Source organism: Eubalaena glacialis, chromosome 7 (genome assembly GCF_028564815.1).
Source record: "Eubalaena glacialis isolate mEubGla1 chromosome 7, mEubGla1.1.hap2.+ XY, whole genome shotgun sequence".
Lineage (NCBI taxonomy): Eukaryota > Metazoa > Chordata > Mammalia > Artiodactyla > Balaenidae > Eubalaena > Eubalaena glacialis.
Window position 1 is genome coordinate 87,571,413 of NC_083722.1, and position 23,111 is coordinate 87,594,523.

Sequence of the window (23,111 nt, forward strand, 5' to 3'; positions counted from 1 at the left end):
CTTGAAGGCTCCTGTCAATACTATATCCAAGTAGGCGGCCTTGCATACACCTCGCAAGGGAGATGGCAGGGCCAGGAACAGAAGGGGAGGCAGTGAGAGATGCTCATGACCGCCACCTCCCATCACCCCCCAAGAATTATGAGGTACCAGGCTCTCCAGCCATACAGCCTGCGGCCTCATAATATAACAACTTCTTATTAGAGGTGGGAAATACATTTTAACATGAAATACAGTAGCCTATGAAATTAGCTATGGAACTTGCGAAACCCAAATTGGGGTTCTTCTTATTCTGCAGGAGTGTAAATATTACAGTTTTTCTCCCCATCAAGATAGAAACAAAAACCAAGAAAATTCACAAAAGCCATATGTGGTGATTTCTAGAGCGGACACATCCAATGGTGCCCTCAGGGATTTGAGGTATATTATGTCATCAGGCTCTGTAACCACTAACATGCCCTCTGATTCCCCATTCCCAAGCACAGTGCCTATTTTTTAAGGCTTCTTTTCCCTTTCAAGGTTAGACGTGATGATTCTTTGTAACCCAACTTCAGCAAAATCACGATATTGGCATTTTTCAGGAAAGAGGTGAAGATGGTACCAGGACCCACACTCTGTGCTAGCCACAGAAGTATTTACGAAGGCAGACTGGAAGATGGGAAGGGTAATGGGTGAGGTTTTTATTCCAGCATCCTTTATTCTCAGCTGTTTCAAAGGTGGGTGCAGAAGAGTCTGAGTGAGTGAGTGATGGAAAAGTTACGGCTGGTGGGAACAGGGACCCCACGTTTCTTGGCGCTCTGAAGGTGGATTGCAACTAAGGGCCCAGGCTGGAGGATTCAAGGCTACCTGGAGATGTCATTCTGCTAGAAGATGATAGCACTTGGGTAGACCCACTCATGACTTGGGCTACTGTCCCAGCCAGCCAGGGACAGACCTGGGAAGCTAAAGTCACCTTTGGGAATGCTTCTGTAAAAAAGCAATGCAGGCAGGCTGTCTTTGGACCTTCATGCACCCAACCAATGCCCAGCCCTTGAGCTTCTTCCTCCTCCCAAAGAGCTTTCAGTCATTTAAAAGACACTAGGGCAGAGTTCATTTAATTGCCTCTTCCAGTCTTGCTTTCTCTGCCTGTCTGGCCATTCCTGCATCAGTTTCGTGTGGAAGGAACATCTTTATCTGCCAGTATGTCAAATATCTTACACTGAACAACTTACAACTTTTGGGGGAAAGTAGTTCATGCAATGAATTTGCTTTTGGGTGGATATGAATGCCACCCCAGAATGGAAATATGCATACCTATCTGAGCCTGTAATCAGAGAAATATACCTCAGTGAGAGGGAAAAAAAGTCATCTTAACCGTTATTGAATGAGATGTTCCTCCTCCAACTTTGCAATGCTCTACTGGTACTTCAGATAAGACCAAGTTACTATCAATATGTGCTAGTCAAGTCCTTTGTGGCTTTCCTTGTCTCCTCCTCCTGCTTACCTTTTGCTAAAGAAAAGGCTCAGAAGTACCACTATGAAAGGATGAGATGAGAAGAAATAAAACCCAACTGAAATGTAAGTGGCTCACAACATGGAAGACTGGGCATACAAGTGGCTAAAATCATGGTTGATGGTTTTCTGTGAAATTTAAATGATTCCTGCACTACTCTGAGATTTATTCTAATGAAAATCCAAGGGTTGAGGCAGAAGCACGTGGTAGTTATGAATTCAGTTTTGGAAATCAATCAGACCTGGTTTGACCACTGCTATCTATTCCTTTGTGATCTTATGCAAGATGCTTAACCAGGTATGAGATGATGGTGAGTAAGCATCTTAAACCTAACATGTCTAAAATGGACGTCCTGATCTTCCTATTATCTTCATTTCAATCAATGGAAACTATCCATCCACTTGTCCACTGCACAAAATTTGGAGTCATTCCAACTCCTCTCTCTCTTGTATCCCATATCTAAACTTGGAGCGAATCCTTTGGCATTACCTTAAAAATATGTCAGAATCCTACCACTTCTTGGGACTTCCCTAGTGATCCAGTGGTTGGACTCCGCACTCCCAGTGCAGGGGGGCCTGGGTTCAATCCCTGGTCAGGGAACTAGATCTCACATGCATGCCGTAACTAAGAGTTCACATGCCGCAACTAAGGAGCCTACGTGCTACGACGAATCCGCCACTAATACTTGGCGCAGCCTAAATAAATATTTAAAAAAACCAAAAGAATCCAAAAAAAAAAAGAATCCTACCACTTTTCACCTCTTCCACTGAGCACTCTCATCTGAGTTACTCCAACGGCTTCTAATGTTCTGTTTCTATCTTTGTTCCTCCTATAGCTTCCCCTAAATTCAGAAGCCAGACTCATTCTTTTAAAACAAATCCACGTTCCTACTCCCTCCCCCGCAATGGCTCCTACCTCACTAAGTGTAAGCAAAAATTCCTCCAATGGTCCTTTTCTCTCCCTCTCCCACGATCAACTTCCATGTTCCCTTCCATCAATTTCATCTCTAATTTCATACCCTACCATCCACACCCCCTCTATTCCAGCCACCTTGGCCTTGTGACTGCTAAGATATGCCTGGCATACTCCCGTCTCCAGGTGTTCACCTGTAATACTCTTCTCCTGGGTATCCACATAGCTTACTTTTGTATTTTCCCGGATCTCTGCTCAAATGCCACCTTTTATTGGAGACTTGCCTGACCTTAAAATTACAGTTCCCACCTTCTCTTCCATGCTATTTTCTCTCTTCTTTAATTTATTTTTATCCATGGCAGCACTCACTTTCTTTCACGATACATATTTAAACTTTTGTTTTATTTGTGATTTATAGGTTATCTCCCCCTCCCCACTAGAATGTAAGCTTGATGAGTTCAAGGATTTTTGTCTGTTTTGTTCACTGCTATCTCCCCAGTGCTCAGAGCAGTGCCTAGTTTATAGAAAACACTTGAATACTTAGGGAACACACAAACGCATGCGTGAATGAATAGTATCTAATAGAGCCTAGAGCCACTTATCTCACAAGAATTTTTAAGGATGAAGCAAACATTCTACACAATGCTCCGTTCATTGGTAGGGTCCAAATAAATAACTCGTGCTCTCTCCTATCGCCTGTGTCTATTCAATCTAAAACTGGCTAAGCACTCTTGTGGTTTAATATTTAATTCATAGTTACAGAACTGAACACTGCACAGGAGACATCTAAGAGGAAGGTTATCTGAGAATATGATGTAAGATAACGGACAGCAAGGGTTAGAAGCTGGGAACTCAGAAGACCACACTGTCCTGCACAGGCAAGACTAACACTGAAAGCTTGGCTAACAGCCACTGAGACCACCATGTACTCTTAGGGTCACAACATGTTGTTTCTCCTTCCCAAAGATGTCACCTTAGATTGACACTTTTGCCAGATGGAAAAAATGTAGATATACAGACTGAAAATAGACTACAAAGAAATATAATGGACCAGAATGGGTTCTATCTAGGCCAGATATTGTCTATCTCCATTCTGGCTGGAAACATCTAAAAGCAAAGCAAAGCAAAGCAAAACAAAACAAACTAAAGACTTATACCATCTGTTCCAAAATAATGTGTCTAAGTTTGAGCCTGATTTTTTTTAAGTTCCCTTTCATTTAGAAAAATGCTCTCAGAGTATAGGGTATTCAGGATTACAAAACCAACATCAAGCCTGAGACTTTGTAACTATAAATTGAATTCGATCTCCTGTACACTCTCTACAAGCTGGCCACCACAAGCCTCCCTACTAAGTGAGGCGGTTATTACCCAAATAATAGGATTAGGCCACATTCAGAAATATCTAGTTTTCTTAGTTCAGCAGATCTTTCCTTACAGATGTACTAATTCACATTGTTCTAGAGTGCTATAAATGTGCAGGGGAAAACCAACCCATTTCAGAGCTCTGGTCTGAGAGTGTTGGGTGACCAAGCCCAATTTCTGAGTTCCTTTGAAAACCATTCAAAATCAAGTGAAGTGTTAAAAGGGCCTATTCAAAAATTCAGACCCCAAAGACTCAGTTTCAATGGCTTTTAAAAAGCAGAGGAGAGCTAAACTGGTTTCCGCTAGGGCAAGAGCCTATTTTTGGATGTGTCACAAATCAAAATCAGTATTTCTAGAAGTTTTGAAAGCCCTTCCAGAGAGGGAGTGGGAAAGCATGAAGCTTGAGAGTCAGTCGGGTCTGGATCCAAGAATTACTGATTGTAGGATGCTGGGACACTTGCTTAGCCTGCGTGGAGCTCAGTTTTCCTACCTGCATAATGGACACAATAGGGACCATTTTGTAAGGATTATATGAGGATTTGCAATAATGCTTACAAGGCACCAGGCCCAAAGCTTGGCTCACAGAAGATGATCCGTAAATATGGGCCTTTTGTTATTCCTTCTCCACTTGTGGCCAAATCCATCTGGCCTACTGCAGACAGGCACTTTTATTATGTGCCACATCAAGACATGTAAGACCATTGGTCATCAGTTGGTGACTGGGATGTGGAGAAACCCATTCATTCAGAGAAGTAAGATTTCATTAGTGGCTGTATCGTCTCATAGCCCAGAATAACTGGTAAGGTTATAATTAGGTAAAAGGCACAACTCCATTTCTAATTTGAAAGAGCTTTTGACATAGTTAGTCCATTGGTAGTTTAAGGTTCCAATCACTTCTGGAAGGTAGCACTCATTTGTCTTATGGAGAACCAAGGTCTCTTCTACATTGAGCTCCAACGTGTGTCTTTCTTTTTATAAGAATTTCCAGTCTTTCATCCAATAAAGTTTAAACATTGTGGGAAGAATCCAATATTTCATTAGAGTTTAGGTCCTACCATAAAACTTCTGAGGTTGATGACAGTGTCTGGGCTCATTTTGCTTGCCTTTCCTCTACCAATAGATATCTTCTCCGGTCTCAAAGATTTGGAGTCACTATTAGAGTTTATGGTCATCATTAGTGACCTTTTTGAAGAAGAAGAATTGAGACTCATTTTCCTTCTAGGGCCAGGAGATGGATCATCTAAAATGTTCTCTGTGCCACGGATCTTGGAGTTGCACCTGCCATTCTGATCATAAATACGTGTGTCTGTGTGGCATGGGGGTCTGAGGTTGGCAAATACATAGCAATTGCCATCTGCTAAAGCAGAAAAGATTTGAAAAGTGGAAAAGGAGAGGTATGAAGGGGTAGAATTTCAGAAACTTTCTTCCCCAGGAAGTTCATGTATTGAAAAGCCAGGTTAATGCCACATATCTGAAAAAGCTGATCAGGGCTTCGTCTGATAGATTAAAAAAAAACAACTGGTGGGAAAATAACTGTGAAAACCTGGTGATCTCTACAACATAATGATTTATCTTCCCTGAAAGGAGGAAGAGAACAATTTTAAAACCTCTAAGACTTCTCTGACTTCTTAAAAAAAAAAAAAGGAATTTGGTATCAAACAGATTTGGGAAATGCTGTAGACTATACCTACTTAATGCCTATGAGAATATGGAAAGGAAAGTTCTGCTGTAAGACACTCATTGAACCACGAGGGAGAGATGATATTGCCCCCAGAGGACATTTGCCAATGTTGGAAGACATTTTTGGTTATCACAACCAAGAGGATATGCTACTGGCATTCTAGCAGGTAGAAGCTAAGGATGCTGCCAAACATCCTAGGATGCCCAGAACAACACCCCACAACAAAGAAGTATGTGGTCCCAAATGTCAATAGTGCCGAGGCTGGGAAACCCTGTTTCAGATCTATTCACAAGTCATGGAACACTTTCTGTACCACTGTCTTGGTCTCTAGTAAGAAACTGGTCTCCTACTTCCCAGATAAAATGCTCACTAGGATTAATTATGCTTTTATAAAAATACTTCCCCCGAAAAACTCCTAAATATTCAACTCTGAAACTAATTCCTAGATATAGCTAGAGCATTACACATGTGCAGATTCTACCATGAATGAGGGAAGTGCTGTTTGATTGAAACATAAAAGGCAAAGGAATCTATCTATCGATATCTACCTATCTATCATCTCTATACTATCAGTGCTATCAGTTCATGCAATCCAAAAGTATGAACATGTTGGAATAACGCTTGTTTTCGTAGAAATTCCCATCCTCATTTATGCCTTTCTATCCAAAGTTAGTGACCCCTGCCAAAGTTGCCATGTGGAATGTCTATGGACCACACCGGGCACATCTGTACACATCAACAACTTTCCCTCCCGGCTCCAAAAAAGACTGAATGACACTGCTTGTTAGTTTGCAAATTCATAGTCTGGTGAGACAACTTTGAAACCTCCTATTTTCAGTTCATTCTTGAAAATCTTTGACCTTGCTGGGTTCCTAGGATTCCACATACTACTTGACGGAAAATTTGACTCTCCAGAGAGAATTGTTTTCTGATAGCTAACCAGAGTCACTCCACAGGGCTTGCAACTGTGACTTCAGCCTTGACTTTTGATCATGAGTCATCCCTCTCCTATGGGGACCATGCTGTGCACTGTAGGATGCTTGGCAACATCCCTGGCTTCTCTTCATTAGATGCCAGTAATACCTGCCCCCCCAAACCCATTTATGACAACCAACGATGTCTCCAGACATTACCCAATGTCCACTGGGGGATAAAAATCACCCCCGATTGAGAACCACTGAATAATCCCAAGGTTTTCAGAAAGTCCTTCAACAAGCTCTCAAAACTGAATTGATTTTAATTCATTTGGTGGTGGGCAGGGCACACAGAGCTTTTTTTTGGATGGGGGGTGGTAAAGGGCCCACTGAACATCAATTTAACAAGGTCAAGATCCAAGGCTAAAAGGGTTGGGAATCCCTGGTCTTAGAGAACGTGACACGTACAATGTAAAATCAATTCCCAGGCACAGCAATGAAGATCGCAACTACAGTGAAACAAACAGGCTCTTCTGGACAGCACTTCCTCCCTGACATCACAGTTGTGACCTGCCACTGCTAAGGGGTTCCCAGATACTTCACAGCTGATTAAGAGACAACCAAGGAGAAGGAAATCATGATTTCACTAAGAAAGGGCCAACTGCAATGCAGGAATAGGCGAGTTGGTTGGGCGAGAGCTTTTTATGAAGCACAAGGAAAACAGACAGCACATATTTGTGGAAAAGTTCTTTAGTTTTCAAAGGATTTTGGGCTTTGACTGGGGAGCAATGGATTAAAAAAGGGGAGTCTGCATTTGGCCAAGTATTTACTGGAATTTGCTAACAAGACTGGCAATGAAAGTCTGGATTTCCCTGGGAAAAGGGGAGCAAAAAAACACACCATTCCCAGAGGCCCTTTCATTTTAGCTGCCTGAGTGGGAGGGGCGGAGGGAGGTAGGGCGGAGGAAGAAGAAGAAGTTCATGAGAAAAAAACCAATGAAAAACTAGGAAAGATGCTGTTTACGCTGAGCTCGGACTAGAGCACCCACTTTTATTATGATGTTACAGTGCAAATCTGAGATTAAAAACAGCTTCCTAAAATGTGTCAGAATTTTTAAAGCCCTGAAATGAATCCAGACCTACTCTCTGCTTCCTTGTGAAGTAAAATACACACTCTGAACGTATTTACGTTTCTTTAAGAATTCAAAAAAAAAAATAACTTATTTTGAAAAATTTCAAACAAAGAAAAATTGTAAGAACATCACAAAGAACTCCCTCTCCCCCTTATTCAGATTCCCCAACTGTCAACATTTCACCACATTTGCTCCCTCCTTCGTCCTCCCTAAATATATACATATATGCCATTATTATTTTGTCTTTTCCTGAAAAATTTGCAGACATAATGTTCCATCATCTCTCCAACTCTAATTTCCCCAAATCAAGGACACTTTCCTACATAACTGCCATACAACTCTCCAAGTCAGGAAATCACTATTGATACACCACTATTGATAGCATCCAAACCTATGTGTTTCTTTTTATGATTCCCTCCTGCAAGTTAGCTCTTTATTTCCATAGTTTAGGCCAGTGCAATAAGGATTTCAGCTTCTGAGTAGTTCATTCATTCACTCATTCATTCATTCATTTCAATATTGTTGATAGTATGCCTACTGTGTGTGAGGCACCAAGCTTGGACAGTGGGCGTCTACAGCCCAAAGGAAATTAAAGTTTGGGGCAATTCAGTAAATGATACGGTTAAAAGGATTTTCACTTGAAATGTGGTGGCTACGTCTACATTTCTTCCTTTGTTCTAGTTAGAAAAAGGGAGCAAAACCACGTTTTGTTTCGTTTTTTTTAATGTCATCTCTTCCCTCACTTCATCTTACACACCTCCCAAACCATAACCACATCTTAACATGCACTTGCCACATGGATGGAGGAATACATCAGTATTTGGGCGAACGAGGGGCAAAGAACGAGGTGAATGCAAGGGCAGAACTCACAGTGGTTGACTGTCCTACCAATGGGAAGGAATAAGCCTTAGCATTGCCAGAAGAGTTCAACTCCTGTAGCTTAGTTTTAGCTCAAGAAAGAGTATGGAAGATATCTCAATGCATTTAATGTGTTTTATTTCAAGCAGACAGTTATTAGTGTGAGATCACTTTTTAATAAATTTTAATTTCATCATTTTTCATAATTCACTTGTAGTGCGACAGCATATCACATTCTACAATAAACCTAATCACCACAAACATCTACAAATCCCCTAACTGGCTTGACCAAAATCTAATTTCTCATCCTGATTACCTATATATCTGCTGAACAAAGAAAACACTTAGATTTATTACCTCCAGTTATTCTATTTCTTTGTATATTAAAATGTCAGAAATATCACTTAATGTGTGCTTAATAAATACTTGATGCTTTTTTTCCCTCCAAGTCTTCTAGAAAGCCCCAATCTTGCTCTTTACCTGGTTTAATTTTAAGAAAAACAATTTTCTCATATTCATCCCTTTAGAGCTCTGAGCAAAATCTGTAAATGGCTCAATAATTCCAGAATGTTTCAAGCAGTTACAATCTGGAAAAACAGAAAATCTTAAAATTGTAGACATCCTCTTTCCACAGCTTTTCACCACTTCACCAACTAAACAGCAAGATGAGGGGATTATATCTTGGTTGCCAAGCTCAGAACCTGGTTCAGCCACAGTCTGACCTAGAACCAACTAGCTAACTTATCTGATGGTGCTAAGCTCATCAAGTAGAAGAGATTAAATTTGATAATGTGAGTGAATTGCTTTGCATAATTTCTAGCAGAAAGTAAATGCTCCAAAATGTGATTGTTATAATAAAAAGTCAAAGCTGTCACAAAAATTATGGCAGGAAATGCACTGTACAAAACTGAAGGGAAACAGCTCTTTTGCAGATAACTGAAGCAATCCATTCATCTACTTTCTGAGATACTTCAGAAGAAGGTGGCTTAGAGAGAGTTATTTGACTTATTTCCCATTTTAGTACATAGACAACCTAAGAGTGAGGATAATAAATGAAAAAGGGCTTCTAAAAACAGACCACCTGAACGGTTTATAGTTTAATTCAGATGTCACCCTAAAGGGGCAAAAAAACCCCACAACTCTATCTGGTCGCTAGAAAAGAGAACTGATGACATCATCAGCCAATTTGCAGCCAATGTCGTTACATACATTTTAATTTCTGGGTGCATCAGTACAGGGTATGAACATGAAACAAACCATACTGGTTTTCTTAACACTGGGGAGGCAAAGTTAAATGACAGCAATTATAGTGATGGAGGAGACACAGCCTCAGCTCTGATTCTTCTGAAGTGTCTTTGAGACAGCTCCATAAACCTAATCTACTCAACCTTTACCTACAGGGCTCAGGGAATATGAAAGTTGCCTTCTTGAAACTTCTCCTTCAAAGAGGGAATGGTCTCTTGGAATTCAAGCTTCTACAAGGTGGCTACCTGGCATTGTCCATTTTTGCCCTCTCCTAAAAAGCATCATTACACCTTGCCCTTTTAACCCATAGAACACATAAACATTCTTTCTCCTTAACTGAACTTACTGCCATGATGAACTTGAACACTGAGATGCAAAAGAGGAGAGTTTGTTTTAACAGCTGCTTTTATGTGGAGGCCCTGGAGTTACTACTCTAAAGACAGCTGGTTCTAAAAGCCTCTTTCTTTTTTTTTTTTTTTTTAGGTTTGACCACTGTATTTTTTTTTTTAACATCTTTATTGGAGTATAATTGCTTTACATTGTTGTGTTAGTTTCTGCTGTGTAACAAAGTGAATCAGCTATACGTTTACATATATCTCCATATCCCCTCCCTCTTGCGTCTCCCTCACACCCTACTTATCCCACCCCTCTAGGTGGTCACAAAGCACTGAGCTGATCTCCCTGTGCTACTTTTTCAATGCCCAGCTGTCAGGGAACACCCACTAAAGTGTTCCCAAACAATGGTGCAAAACAGAAGAATGACAAGAGGATGGTACTTATTAGATGCAAGGGCATCCTACACAGGGACCCATTACATGCTGACATAGGGTTTTTCTCCCCAATTTATTTTTATAAGTTTACTGATCCCTTGGCTAGTTGAATATTAATTGCTAATTGCCTGAGGTTGCCCTGTCTAATACGGTAGCCACCAGGCACAGGTGGCTGTTTATATTTAGAGTAATTAAGTACAATTTAAAATGCAGTATCCCTATTGTACTTGGCCACATAATAAGTGCTTAATATTAGCCACATGTGGCTAGTGGCTTCCATATTGGCAAGCAAAGATAGAGAACATTTCCAACATTGTGGAAAGTTATTGGACTGCTTTGGCCAAGGCATAACCTCATTCTTATAAGAGAAAGGGGATGCAGGCCTGGCTAAGAATGGTGGCTTTGTAGGTTCAGCCTATATTGATTCTTTTCCATACTACTTCCTGTACACTCTTTTCTTGGCTGCCAATTTTCTATTTTATAAATTTCTGGAAAGGGATGTTGCAGTGATTAAAACAATCCATGAAAATGAACAACAGCAAGAAGCAAAGATGGTGATGTGGCAATCCACACATTCCAGATCTTTTTATTGGTACCTATTAAATAACAAAGGGGGAAATGTACTCTCAGCCACAACTTCCCACGCTGGTGTGGAGGCTGAGGACCCCAGACGGGAGAGGCAGAAAGCCAGGCCCTCCACTTATCCTGGCTCTCAGACCCCTGAACTCATGTTTGGGTTCTAATGTAAAGGTGAACAGAAGCATATTTCCTGACAGGAGGTTTTGAAAGATTCCATGCCATCAGCGAGAGAGCATTTATCACTGAAAATTATTGAGCAACTGCACATTTAAAAGGAAAGACAAGATCAATAATTTATATCGGTTGAACAAAGATCATTAGCAACATGAAGATATATATATATATCTCCTAATAGCAATTTGTATTTTTATGGTTGTAGTGAGGCTTCCAGGAAAAAACTGTCAGTTCTATATGTGTTCAAATTTTGTTTCCCCACTAGAATGAATAGCTCTGACTGTTCATTGCTGTATCCTTAGCATCCAGAACAGACTAGCCCCACAGTAGGCCCATAAAAAATATTAGCTGAAAAATGAATGACTTTTTTTTTTAAAAGGAATGACCCAGAGTCTTTTACGCCCTCCTCATAAATCTTCCTCAACTGCCTTTAATAATCAGGATTCCCTCCCAGCCAATTAGACTTGGACTCAGCCTCTACCTCCCACTCCACATTCCAAAGTTTCCATTCCTGTCCATTCCAGAAGGGCAACTCGCTGACCTGAGTCAGGGGGGAGGACCTTCACTCCTTCTCAGGGTCTAATGTCTCTCCTACCCTTGCCCCCATCCCCACCTTTGGACTTTTAAGACTGTAAAAACAGAAATCTGTCAAGCTATCATGAAATATCAGCTGTCAGAAAGCAGGAACAGAATCTCTGATAGGCATACAATCACTGTAAATACGGAGGAAAAAAAAAAAAGTCCAGCTAAGTTTTATCTCCAGTGAAACAGATGCAGCCCAGTGTCTTGCTTTTTTGGAGCACATGTGAGATGAGTGGTTTATAGAGTCTTAATCTATCCTGAGTTCAAATAAACTTCGCAATTTCATATGTCATAATGTTTTCATTAAAAAAAAAACCTATCTTATTTTTTATACTCCATATTGATAGAGCCAAATAATATGTTTCTTATTTCTTTCTTAAAAGACACTAGAAAGTATGTTTAAGATGTGTCTTCATTAGTAAAAAAAAAAAAAAAAAAAAAAAAATCTTATATTTATAAAAAAATGCATACACATTTAATGTGATATTCCTTATAGCCCAACTCTTTATATCATCCTCCGAATCTGGCTATTACGATATTTTAAAAATAAAAAAGGGCTTCCCTGGTGGCGCAGTGGTTAAGAATCCGCCTGCCAATGCAGGGCACACGGGTTCGAGCCCTGGTCCCGGAAGATCCCACATGCCGCGGAGCAGCTGGGCCCGTGAGCCACAATTACTGAGCCTGCGCGTCTGGAGCCTGTGCTCCGCAACAAGAGAGGCCGCGATAGTGAGAGGCCCGCGCACCGCGATGAAGAGTGGCCCCCACTCGCCGCAACTAGAGAAAGCCCTCGCACAGAAACGAAGACCCAACACAGCCATAAATAAATAAATAAATAAAATATAAAAAAATAAAAATAAAAAATAAATAAATAAATAAAAAAGAGAGATGTTTTGCCATTCCCTAAACATAATCAGTTGTTTGAAGTGTTCATAGCTGCCGGTTATGGGAATTTACCAGTAAAAGTTATAAATTTAGATTTTCTATTGCTGGAGTCAAAGGGGCAATGTCAGTATTAGCTAAATAACGCTGAGTCTAGATGGAGTGTGAGTTTTAGGCGTATCCTTTTATTGAATATAAGGAGTTTAAAAAATTCATTCTGAACATGCACTGTTTCTTTCTACCAAAACAAATGGGACATTGGGAGACACTGCTTTGGAAAAGATCCCTGGTGTTCTCCTTACTGGCTACAAGTAATAAATCCTTCCTTCTCCCAGGGGAGAAAAAAAAAAAAAGGTATACTGACATTGAAGTTGTATCGCTAAAGTAGAGTATCACACAGTCAAATGGATTCATAAAAACGCCTCTCTCGACAGGGTAACATGGGGGCTAAATGTGACACAGATTTGCTTAACTTGGCTTGGTACATAGTAAATACTCAGTAAACGTTAGCTACGATCACCTGCTTTGGAGAAGTTATCTTATTCAGCACCTCATAAAAAAACCCTCAAATGCATATAAGGACTCCCTTATTTTGGTCCTTTCCCCCCCAGTTACCATAACAAACTACAGTGCAAAATCGAGGCTCAGTAGGGGAATGTGGAACCAGCAGAGATCTGAGGTCATCTTTATGATTTATCATTTTTTGAAAAGTGCAGCTTCTCTTAAAACTTTCAAGTTACTGTTATGTCTTCTTTATTTTTCTTTAATAAGAAATGCTTCTGATATGTATTGCAGGTGAACAAATAACAAAATTGACAAATGTTGTAAGTCTTTTACAGTTATCTGAACACAAAGAATAAGGTATGATCAAACTGATGCACATTAGGTGAGCTTTTTCCTGTACCTGGCTCCTCTGACATATGCAGAACCATTTCTCCTAATCACTGGTTTTGTCTTCTGGCTATGCCTTAGCATTATCTACAAATTCAATAAATGGAGCATTCATATTTCATAGGTGAGACTCAGTGAATCAGGACAACAGTATTAGAGAAGAAAAGAAACCCAACAAAATATTAGGCCTCGTATTTGTTTTTGTTTATATCACTAAGCATCATTTCCAATCCAGAAATATTTTTTAAAGTATCCCTTTAAAATACACATTTTGAACTATCCAATAACATAAAGCTTGCCACTCGGCTAACTCAGATTTGGGAGAGGGATGGTACAGGTTGGAGGGGATTTACAAAATTAAAACGTGTCTTTTTAAAACCAAAAGAAACATATACATGCATTTCTAACCACACAGCCTATTTGCCTTTACAGTCTGCTGATAAACACTGATTTTTAAACATTGTATATAAAATTAAATAACATGGAAAAAATAAATATGCTTTATTATATAAACACATAGAAATCTGTACTGCTCAAAATATTCAGATAATACTAGGCTTGGCTGCTTAAAATGCATTCGGAAAGTATGGTAGTGATATTTACAATCTTTATTTTTGCTAGAGATAGATGTGGTGAGGTGATAAAATACTGATGTCAGACATTTTCTCTTCCTACCTACAGAAGCTGCAAACTTTAATATGAAAATGAGGTAGACACAAATTCATAAGTTGGCCAGGCAGAAACAAAAGCACAGTTCCTTCGTGAGCTCATAAATTCTCATTATTCGGGTCGACAGGCATTATTCCAAAGCACCTAAAGCAAGGCTCAGAGAACACATTTAGGTTTTGGCATGAAAAACTCACACAAGCAATTTCTCCTAAGGAGAACCATGGTCTGTCTCCAAGGCAATCAGCAAGCAGATACATGGGGCAATGCAAAAAGGAAGGCTGGAGGACCATCTTGGATAGGTGACGTCACCTAGCAACCTTTTTGATTTTATCTTGAAGCAGCTTACTCTAGAATGCTACAGATTTTTTAACCCACTTCCCACTACAGTTTGACAGCTCTCTTTCCAATTTATCCCTCTAGTCACGGGATGTGTGCATGCAATAGGCAAATCAGTGCTAAGAACCTTATTTCAAAAATAAAACATTACCAAGTCAGAGTGCAAGGACACATTCAAAAGAGGACAGAAAAGACGAAATCTGGGGAGGGTGTTTTCCACAATCACGATTCTAAATCTCTAGTGACTTGAGCCAGAATTAAGGGTCTTAAAATGGGTACCTGAAGCCTACATTCACAAAAGCTTCATTTTAGAGAGTCTGGACACCACGCTAACAGCCATTTGGAGTTTCTCTCCTAAATAGTGCTCCTTAGTAACAACTGTTGAACTAGGCTATCTTCATTTTGACCTTGGAAAAGACCTACTCACACAGCAATAGTTGCTTCTCGACACTATCTCCAGCTTGGGAGTATTTGGGGAAAGAAAGCAACAAGGCTGGAGGGGGACTAAAGGCTACCCTTGGTCTCTAATAAATCTAGTTCACTTTCTCTTGAAAGCAACATGTTAGCACCTCGAATACAGTTTTTGTTGTTGTTAATGTCACTCTCAGTTACAATGATGAAGCACCATAGAAGTGGCTTTATGGCTGTTAACACAATTCACTGAGGTATGCTTCAATCTAGAATTACTAAGAAATTGTACCAAAGCATCAATAAAAGTCAACATAAAAGTAAAATCCAAATTCTACAGTAAGAATCTAAAAGGCTGCCCTCACACACATAATTTAAATAATATATTACAAATGGATCTATTTAAATTAAATGCTTTTGATTTAGTTGTTTTAAAAATCACAATAAAAAGCCTTGTAGAAGTGGCCTTGCTCCCAGGCTGCAGAGGCATTTGAATATATATTTGAATAATGATCACTTTACAAAGGAAGCATTAAAATCGCATAGGCAGCAAAAATATTTTCAAAATCTGTGTATTTGCTCCTGTGCATTACAGAGCATTTAGAATCTTTTTCTCTGTGTGTTTCAGAAAACTATGTGCAGCCCCAAGAACAACAACTACAATAAGAAAAACTTAAAGTCTTCAGTTAATTAGCAGATCATATTTTAAAATTTAAGCACTTAAGCTCTTAAAATATCTGTGGGAGAGGGTGGTGATCGGTGTAAAAAAGAATTAAGCTGTGTTTAGAAAGTGTTCAAGAAAGAGAATGCTGTGGAAACTAATGTTTATATACTATATAATATATATTGTATATATATTATATACAATATATAGTGTATAATATTATATTATTATTATTTATATATACACACACACATACCCTCTGAGGGTTAGGAGATGTTTTTTGGTCAATATTAAAGAAACACAACTTTTTAGAGAGCTACTAGATTTTTTGATATATACTCCAGTGTGGTATTGGTGTTGGCTGAGTGAAAGGAGTGAAAATATAATGGGCTCAAGAGGGAAAATTTCATGAAAAATAATACATAATAGGTGACTTAGGGAAGCTGGAATGTCAGAAGATGTTCTTGACATTCTAAGGTTATTTCTGATCTTTTTCAAAATGTTCATTTTGGGAGAGTGCCAGTATTGCAGACAAAATACTCTGGGTGAACAATACATCTGAAATGCCCTTGAATAAAATCCTTAGAGCCCAGCTGAATAGTACCAGTTGAGATAACACTCTAAATTCTTCTAGATTTCTACTTAATACAAAGTACAGTCGTTATACAGCTAGTGTTCTACCTGCAGACACAATCTCCAACACTGAAACCCCTGACTCTTAGAAGTGTCAACAGGCATTAGCCATGTCAGGTCAGTTAATCTGCTCTTTAGTTGGTTTTAGGAATGGTTAAGACTTTTCCTCAGAACCCTATGGAATAAAAAAGGCTTTTGGATATGACTTAATATTAATTCAGCTTCAGTGCAATTAATGTATTCACAGGAATATTTACTCTATTTACACGAAACAGCCCTAATGACTCCATACCTATGGCACAATTTAGCCACAGTATCGTTTTGACATAGCCTATCCTTCTGTTTGCCAAGAGCTGCCCCAGAAGTTTGCATAGTATTTACAGTGGCGAATCTGTCTCACAATGTCATTTAAAAGTAGATCACAAAGGAAGCCTAGGACCAAAGAAAAAAATGGTCTCAAACAGGCTTTGTGTCTTGATAGAAGAGAGAACATTTCAGATGCCTTGAATGGCATCAGGTCACTGAGTCCACTTTTGGTCTTTTGAATTTTCCAAATGGTTTCAGTCGATTTTGTGGGCACAACCTTTTTGGTGTCTGTGTTGAGAGCTGTACCCGAGTCACAGAGAGGCAAGGTATAGTCTCTGAATCAAAAATTGCTTTGGCCTCAATAAGCAGGTATCTTCCCACCAAAGTCAAAACTACCAGCTTAGAAAAGGAAAGAATATCTGCTTTTGAGTTGTCTGCTTAAATCACTTTGAAGCTTAATAACGGCACGGAGTTATTTAGTTTCTTAAAAAAAAACACACACACACACAAATATATATAGTCTAGTTATAGGAAAGGATGCTACTTCTGGGCATTGGCAAAGGCCTGTATGAGGTACAAGTCACCTGTAAAGTCACTTTGGCAATCTCATTAAAAAAATTAATTCTGTTGTATGTCAATATGAAGAAAATAGCAGACTGTGTATAGCACAGTTTCAGGGATGCCCTTGTGAGGAGGATAATTATCTGTCTCAAAGGAGTGACCCAGAACACCTTGGAATTGGGCATGTTAGTTACATATTTTGCTTGACAAACATGAATAGTTAGGGCCGTACCGAACTCCAAGGGCCAGTACTCCATGCAGCGTCTTGAGGACAAGCATGTGTGTTACATTGCTCTCGATCTGGAGGCTTGTCAAGAATTTCACAGCTCAGATCTAGAAACCGTTCCCCGCTGGGCCGCTGACAGACCACCAGTCTTGTCCGCAAGCCTCCACCGCACAGCTCAGTACACTGGAAGAAGAAAAAGGAAGGCTGCAGTTATTTTGCCTGAACAGCCAGTGGCAAATTTTCTTTTCCCGTAAGAAAAACGTCTTAGCCAGACTCTATTACAGCATCAGGCAAGATAAGTCTGTAGGCAGAACGGAGCTGAGTTACCAAAAGTAATATACACAGCAGACCGGAGCCCTCTACTTTCATGGTAGGTATTGTTTATTGAGCATTTGCTCTTCATCTGTACTAAGTGCTTTTATATATATTATCTCATCAAGAGGAGAGTGTAATTATTTGCCGCATTTTATATATGGGGCAACTGAGCTTAAGAGAGTTTCACTTGATCAAAGTCAATTCAACAGCAGGTGTCTAGGATAAGACTACAGCCTTTTTTTGAGGTATTCAAAACCAAAAATCAAAGAAACAAATAAAAATCTAAAAACCACTCAGTACCAAATAAAGGAAATAATGACTTAGCTGGTTTTATTTTCTGGCAACCTCTAAGAAGTTGTCACCAACCTTTGTCTATTCTGTGACTCTAGTCTCCATAGACCTTTCTGACGTTCAAATATTTTATGTTATCTCTGAATCTGAGGATAGTGATGGCTTTCCCCTAGGATGAGTAAACAGTGTGGTGGGAACATTGGATAAGGTTCTGACTGTTGGCTAGACCCACACTTCTGAGGCAGGAACAAGTTGTATTTCTTGGACAGTACCGCTGTGCTCACATCCAGGAACACTGACTGTTCCCCTGCTGTGTCAAGGCCAGATCTCCCACAGAATTTGGAATGATCTGGTCCGTGCTGACAGCCAGCATCCCAGCAAATGCGTGTACTCTCCTGGCTTCTATCCAATTACAGAAGCTGAAGCACAGGCCCCATGGGACACAACTTTACGAGGAGTTTTGGGAAACCCACAATACACACGTCTCCAAACCTGACTTCCCCTTCCGGCCTTTCAGCAAAGCCCTCCAGAATGACGTATTATCACCGAAAGTTAACAAACTCTCCGTTATGAGTGCCTATGACTACTAGGTTATGTGGATGAAAGCATGAAATGTGGACACGTGATTTCGTTTAGCCAGGGGTGTGGACAAACATGCCCGTCCATCTCATGTGTCTTTGTTCCCCTCTTGGCGGGGGTGGGGGTGGGGGTCTCCACGATGTTAATCCTCGTGTGTTATTTTATAAATTTTACAGTCAAGACAGAACAACTCAACAAACTCTAAATATGTGTTCTCCCTGTGGATTCAAGAGTAGAGAGATATATTCTTTGTTAATTAAATACAAAACAATAAGCATCTAAGTCCTACACATGACAGTGGCTCAAAACCCCATTCGATAATAATAGTAATACTAATGATAATCAGTATTATTGGTAGTAATAATACTGATTATCATTATTATAAAAGCAGTTAACTGTGATTGAAGGCTATGGGCTAGGCTTTTGACACACTATCTCATATAATAGATGTGAACACTGTGAAGTGAGTGCCATTATTATTCCCATTTATAGACGAGAATACAGACATTTGGCAAAGTTATATTATTTGTTAAAGCCACAAAGCTTGTAAGAGCCAGGCCTGGGAATGGGACCCAGTTTTGCCTGCTCCAAATATTCTATTGCCTTTCATCGGTCATAGCAGGCAATTCTTAAAAGGTAACAGCTGAAGAATTTTATTATTTGAGACTATACAGCTAATTATTCATTTCTACAATTAAAATGCATCACCTTTGATAGGAATAACAGCTCCTATTCATTCTGGTTCATCAGGGATTTGAAATATTAGGAGACACGATGCCATGGGAACAAGGGTGCATCACAAACACCCCAAAACTACGAAGAAGATGGCAAAATTTCCATTGACTGATTTAACACACATTTTCAATCACTTTAAAAGCACCCATGTTTTAATCAGCAGAGGTTAACAATTTAAACTAGCATTTATCTGCATTCTTTCCTAACTTTTCTCTCCTGTGTAGTCAAGCTGTCTCTACTTGGTAATAAATGCACTTTTAAAATAGTCCAGAATTAAGACAGTTCTCTTAGTTAACCTGAAATCAAGAAGCTTTAACTAGAGCTAGTTCTTTTCTTCAAATAAACTAGGAACAATAACACTGTTTGGTGTTTGGTTTTTCCCAAAGGATGTATAAGTGGAGTTTGCTCTCACCTCTCCCCAGCTGCCATAAGCCCACTGAGGGCAAGGGCCAGATTCACAGGATCTCTGCTCATCGGGTTTGATTCTCTCCACGCAGTCGTTGGCGGTGTATCCATTTTCATCCTGACACACAACAACACGCCGCTGGGACCCACCAGCACAGGTACTGGAACACTGAACACAGCAGACATCAGTCAACAGGTTAATCCCTACCTCGATCTCCATCTCAGGGACACAAAAAGCAGCTGGTTGAAGGGTCAGAGACAAATGTGGCAGAAACCATTCTCAAGTCGTCCACGATGGACAGAAAGCAATCCTGAGAACCTCCCTTCCGTGGGGCTGTTTAAAGTTCACGTCTTAGCAGCACCTGGAGGGCAGAAACACGGCTTCCCCCTTGCGCAGGTTAGGTCTCAGTAAGTGTTTAATAAATGCCTAATGAGTGATCATGTCTTGGGATTTCCAGAGCTGTCCTATCCATCCTTTGCATCTCTGAGAGGTACAGACTCGCTGACTGACACCACAGTCTACTGGGAAATTCTCTTCTTTTCAAAACTACAAGCACTTATTTAGAAACAACATTTAACTTCCCTTTCAACACCGGGGTCAAATCACATGATTCAGGAATTGCCAGTTGTTGAAATTAAGCTTCTGTACTAACTCCTTCAATTACCCAAGGAAAGCATCACGGAATGTCACTTACATATAATTTCCTTGCAGGTAACGTTCCTGTCTCTCCCTTGGCAAAAGCCTCTACTTCCGTGGCTAATGGTAGCAAGATTTGTTTTCCTTCTTTATTTTTATTCCTCAGTGAACTTGAATTCCATATTGACAGACCTCTCTTCAGGTGCACGAGCCTAGTGCTTACTCCCTCTCATGGTTGTCATAGAATTATGTTCACCCTTCAGCTAATTTCCCACACAAGCTTCTCATAGCTCTCTTATTTATCTACATCTCGAGTGTTTTTTTCTTTCCATAATTTCCTTATCTTTTGAAACCCGATGTGTTTGCTGGTCTCCTTCACTCTGACCCTTAACTTGTACAATCTGTTTGCTTGTAAAACAACCATCTAGTCCTCCAAGCAACCCAATTCTCACGAATTATCAAGTCTCCGACCGCATCTGCAACATTGTTTTGAGTTCCAGGTTCCAATGGCTGATTTGTGCTATCAAACCCCAGCTCAAACCAGTGTTATTTCAAAATACCCATAAATACTGCTCCTTGCTGGTTGGCTTCTTCCATATAAAGATGTGAAAATGTTTATCTTTTGCTTATTGTACTGGACTTCAGTTCAATTTCCCTGCCTATGCTGGTCAAATTATGAATGATTTTCAAAAATATTGAGTTTAATTTTTAAATGTAGAGCAGGAAAATAGATTTATGAATTCTGTCTGAGCAAATATTTAGGTAATTTTTGATTTACAAAAATCCTACCTCTATTCTCTGACGGTTCTGATATACTCACTCGAAACTTAAAAATATTTGTTTTCTACTTTTAAACAGCTTATTATGTGAGAAACACAGAGACCTATTATTTTAATCGGCTTTGTTTGGGGACCAGAATTTAAAACATTAGGAAGGACCTTCCATATTGCAAACAGATTTGGATTATATATATTTTGGCCCTTGAGTTTTTCCTTTGATAATAAAATCTTGTATTATTTGTTTATTATGTCACCTATGTTATTGTCCCAATAAAATGGTAAGCTCCTTCAGAGGGGATCAATGTCATACTTGTACCCCTATTAGATCCTATAGTGCTGGTCACAGGATCTACTGCCTGATCCAATTAGAGTTTCTAGAAGCAATAGTTCCAGAAACCACATGCTACCCTCCCTTCAATATGGCTGAGTGGAGCAAGGAAGGATAACAAATCCAAGGTCAACTAATCTACTGGCTGCCCAGTGACCAGTCAGATGCTTCCTATTGAGAATCTGACCAAACAGAGAAAGCGCTCAGCTGGGGGCCAAGCAATTGTGCCATACAGTCTAGAACTTGTGCTTGCACAGTTCTGAACCCAGCATCGGCCTGGGTCTTTATACTCCCATACACAGGTGAAGTATTGTACATCATCTTTCTCCAGGTCCAATTTTGCCATTTTTTGATTAACAGGGATTCTTAGTTCCATTCCCATGTTGCAGAATTTCACTCTGGACTTACTTTGTTAACAATTTTCCTGTCCTCTTTAGATGACATATTTTCCCAGGTAAACGTTCCTCCGAACAAACCCTGTACCTTATCATCCACACTGAACAAGAGAGAACGGCCACTAGGGAAGCAAGAGATGATGGACATCTGGTATTTTTATCTGCCTACTATACTTCCCCTTAACACCTGGCAGCCCAATTTTTCTTTAAGGAATCATTTCTCCCCCAATGGATGTCACCTTAGTGGGACTGTGTTTTAAGATGCTCTACATTTCCCTGATCAAGGAGTAAGAGGAACGGGCTGAGCCAATCAGACTTTCCTGGGAATTTGAATCCTGAGCAGAGCAACTCAAGGGCGGTTCAGAGTTGAAAAGGGTTCATTAAGACAGAAACTCCTTAGAGAAATTATACTGTAGATACTGTTACATCTAGAGATCAGAGATTGGCATTTGGCCTGGGGGCCAAATCTGGCCTGCAAGCTGTTTTTATAACTCAAGTGTTATGGAAACACAGCCATTTCCATGTGTTTACATATTGTCTATGCCTGCTTTTGTGCTAAGACAGCAGAGCTGGTTTGCTGCAACAGAGACTGCATGGTCCACACTGCTGAAAATATTTATTACCTGGCCCTTTGCAGAAAAAATTTGCCAACCCCTAGCTAGATCCCTGAAGATGTTCTGGTCCCAGTCTCTACTGGGGCTAAATGAACAGTATTGTTTGTTTTGCTTTCCCTTGAAGGAATCAATTCCTTTTCTTTTGCTTGCAACCAGAGACCCCTAGTTGGTAACACACCAAAAAACTTACAGAGGGTTCAGGTTTATGCAAAAACATACTGTAAAATGAGGTTCTGATTCCAGAAACTACTGAAAATGTTAGATTCCCATTCTCTAGTGCTCCTGATTCTTTGCTGCCTTTCCTGCTGTGGCAGGAAGAACCATGCATCCGAACCACGCAGAGATGTATACACATGCCACACTCTCCTGGGAGTAAGTCAGGCACGTCAGCCTAGAGCTGAAAAATCACATTGTCCACCTTCAGCCTCACTTAACTTAGAAAAAAAAAAATCCCCAAACAAAAAACAGGCACAATGAGAAGAATGGTATTGCCCATTGCTGCAAAAAGGTTACCTAATCCTCCCTAATTGGGAACTCTGCCCAAGGGCAGAATCATTCAATCTTAAAGGAATGCATTATCCACAAATGTAGTCCTAAATAAGAATAGCTTTCAGTGCCTTTTTTTTTTTTTAAAGTTCTAGTGGTATCATTAGAATACACATGTTTGAGTTGTGAATTTTTTCCACTGGAAAAATCATGGGACACTCAGTGATGACCTCTCTTGATCACTCTTTAATTTCTCAGAACCCAAATTTCTTCTAA

The 23,111-nt window shown here is 39.9% G+C and overlaps 1 protein-coding gene across 4 annotated transcripts in view; it reads right to left on the reverse strand.

Moving 5' to 3' along the window:
• The window catches only part of ADAMTS9 (ADAM metallopeptidase with thrombospondin type 1 motif 9), a 221,351-nt gene that overhangs the window by 114,272 nt on the left and 83,968 nt on the right, over window positions 1-23,111 (reverse strand). For all 4 annotated transcript variants that reach the window (XM_061197111.1, XM_061197112.1, XM_061197110.1 and 1 more), the window contains 2 exons: window positions 19,604-19,765; window positions 17,278-17,454 (listed from right to left, as the gene is read on the reverse strand). In XM_061197111.1, the coding sequence (XP_061053094.1) occupies window positions 17,278-17,454; window positions 19,604-19,765 (339 nt within the window). The remainder of the gene's footprint in view (window positions 1-17,277; window positions 17,455-19,603; window positions 19,766-23,111) is intronic.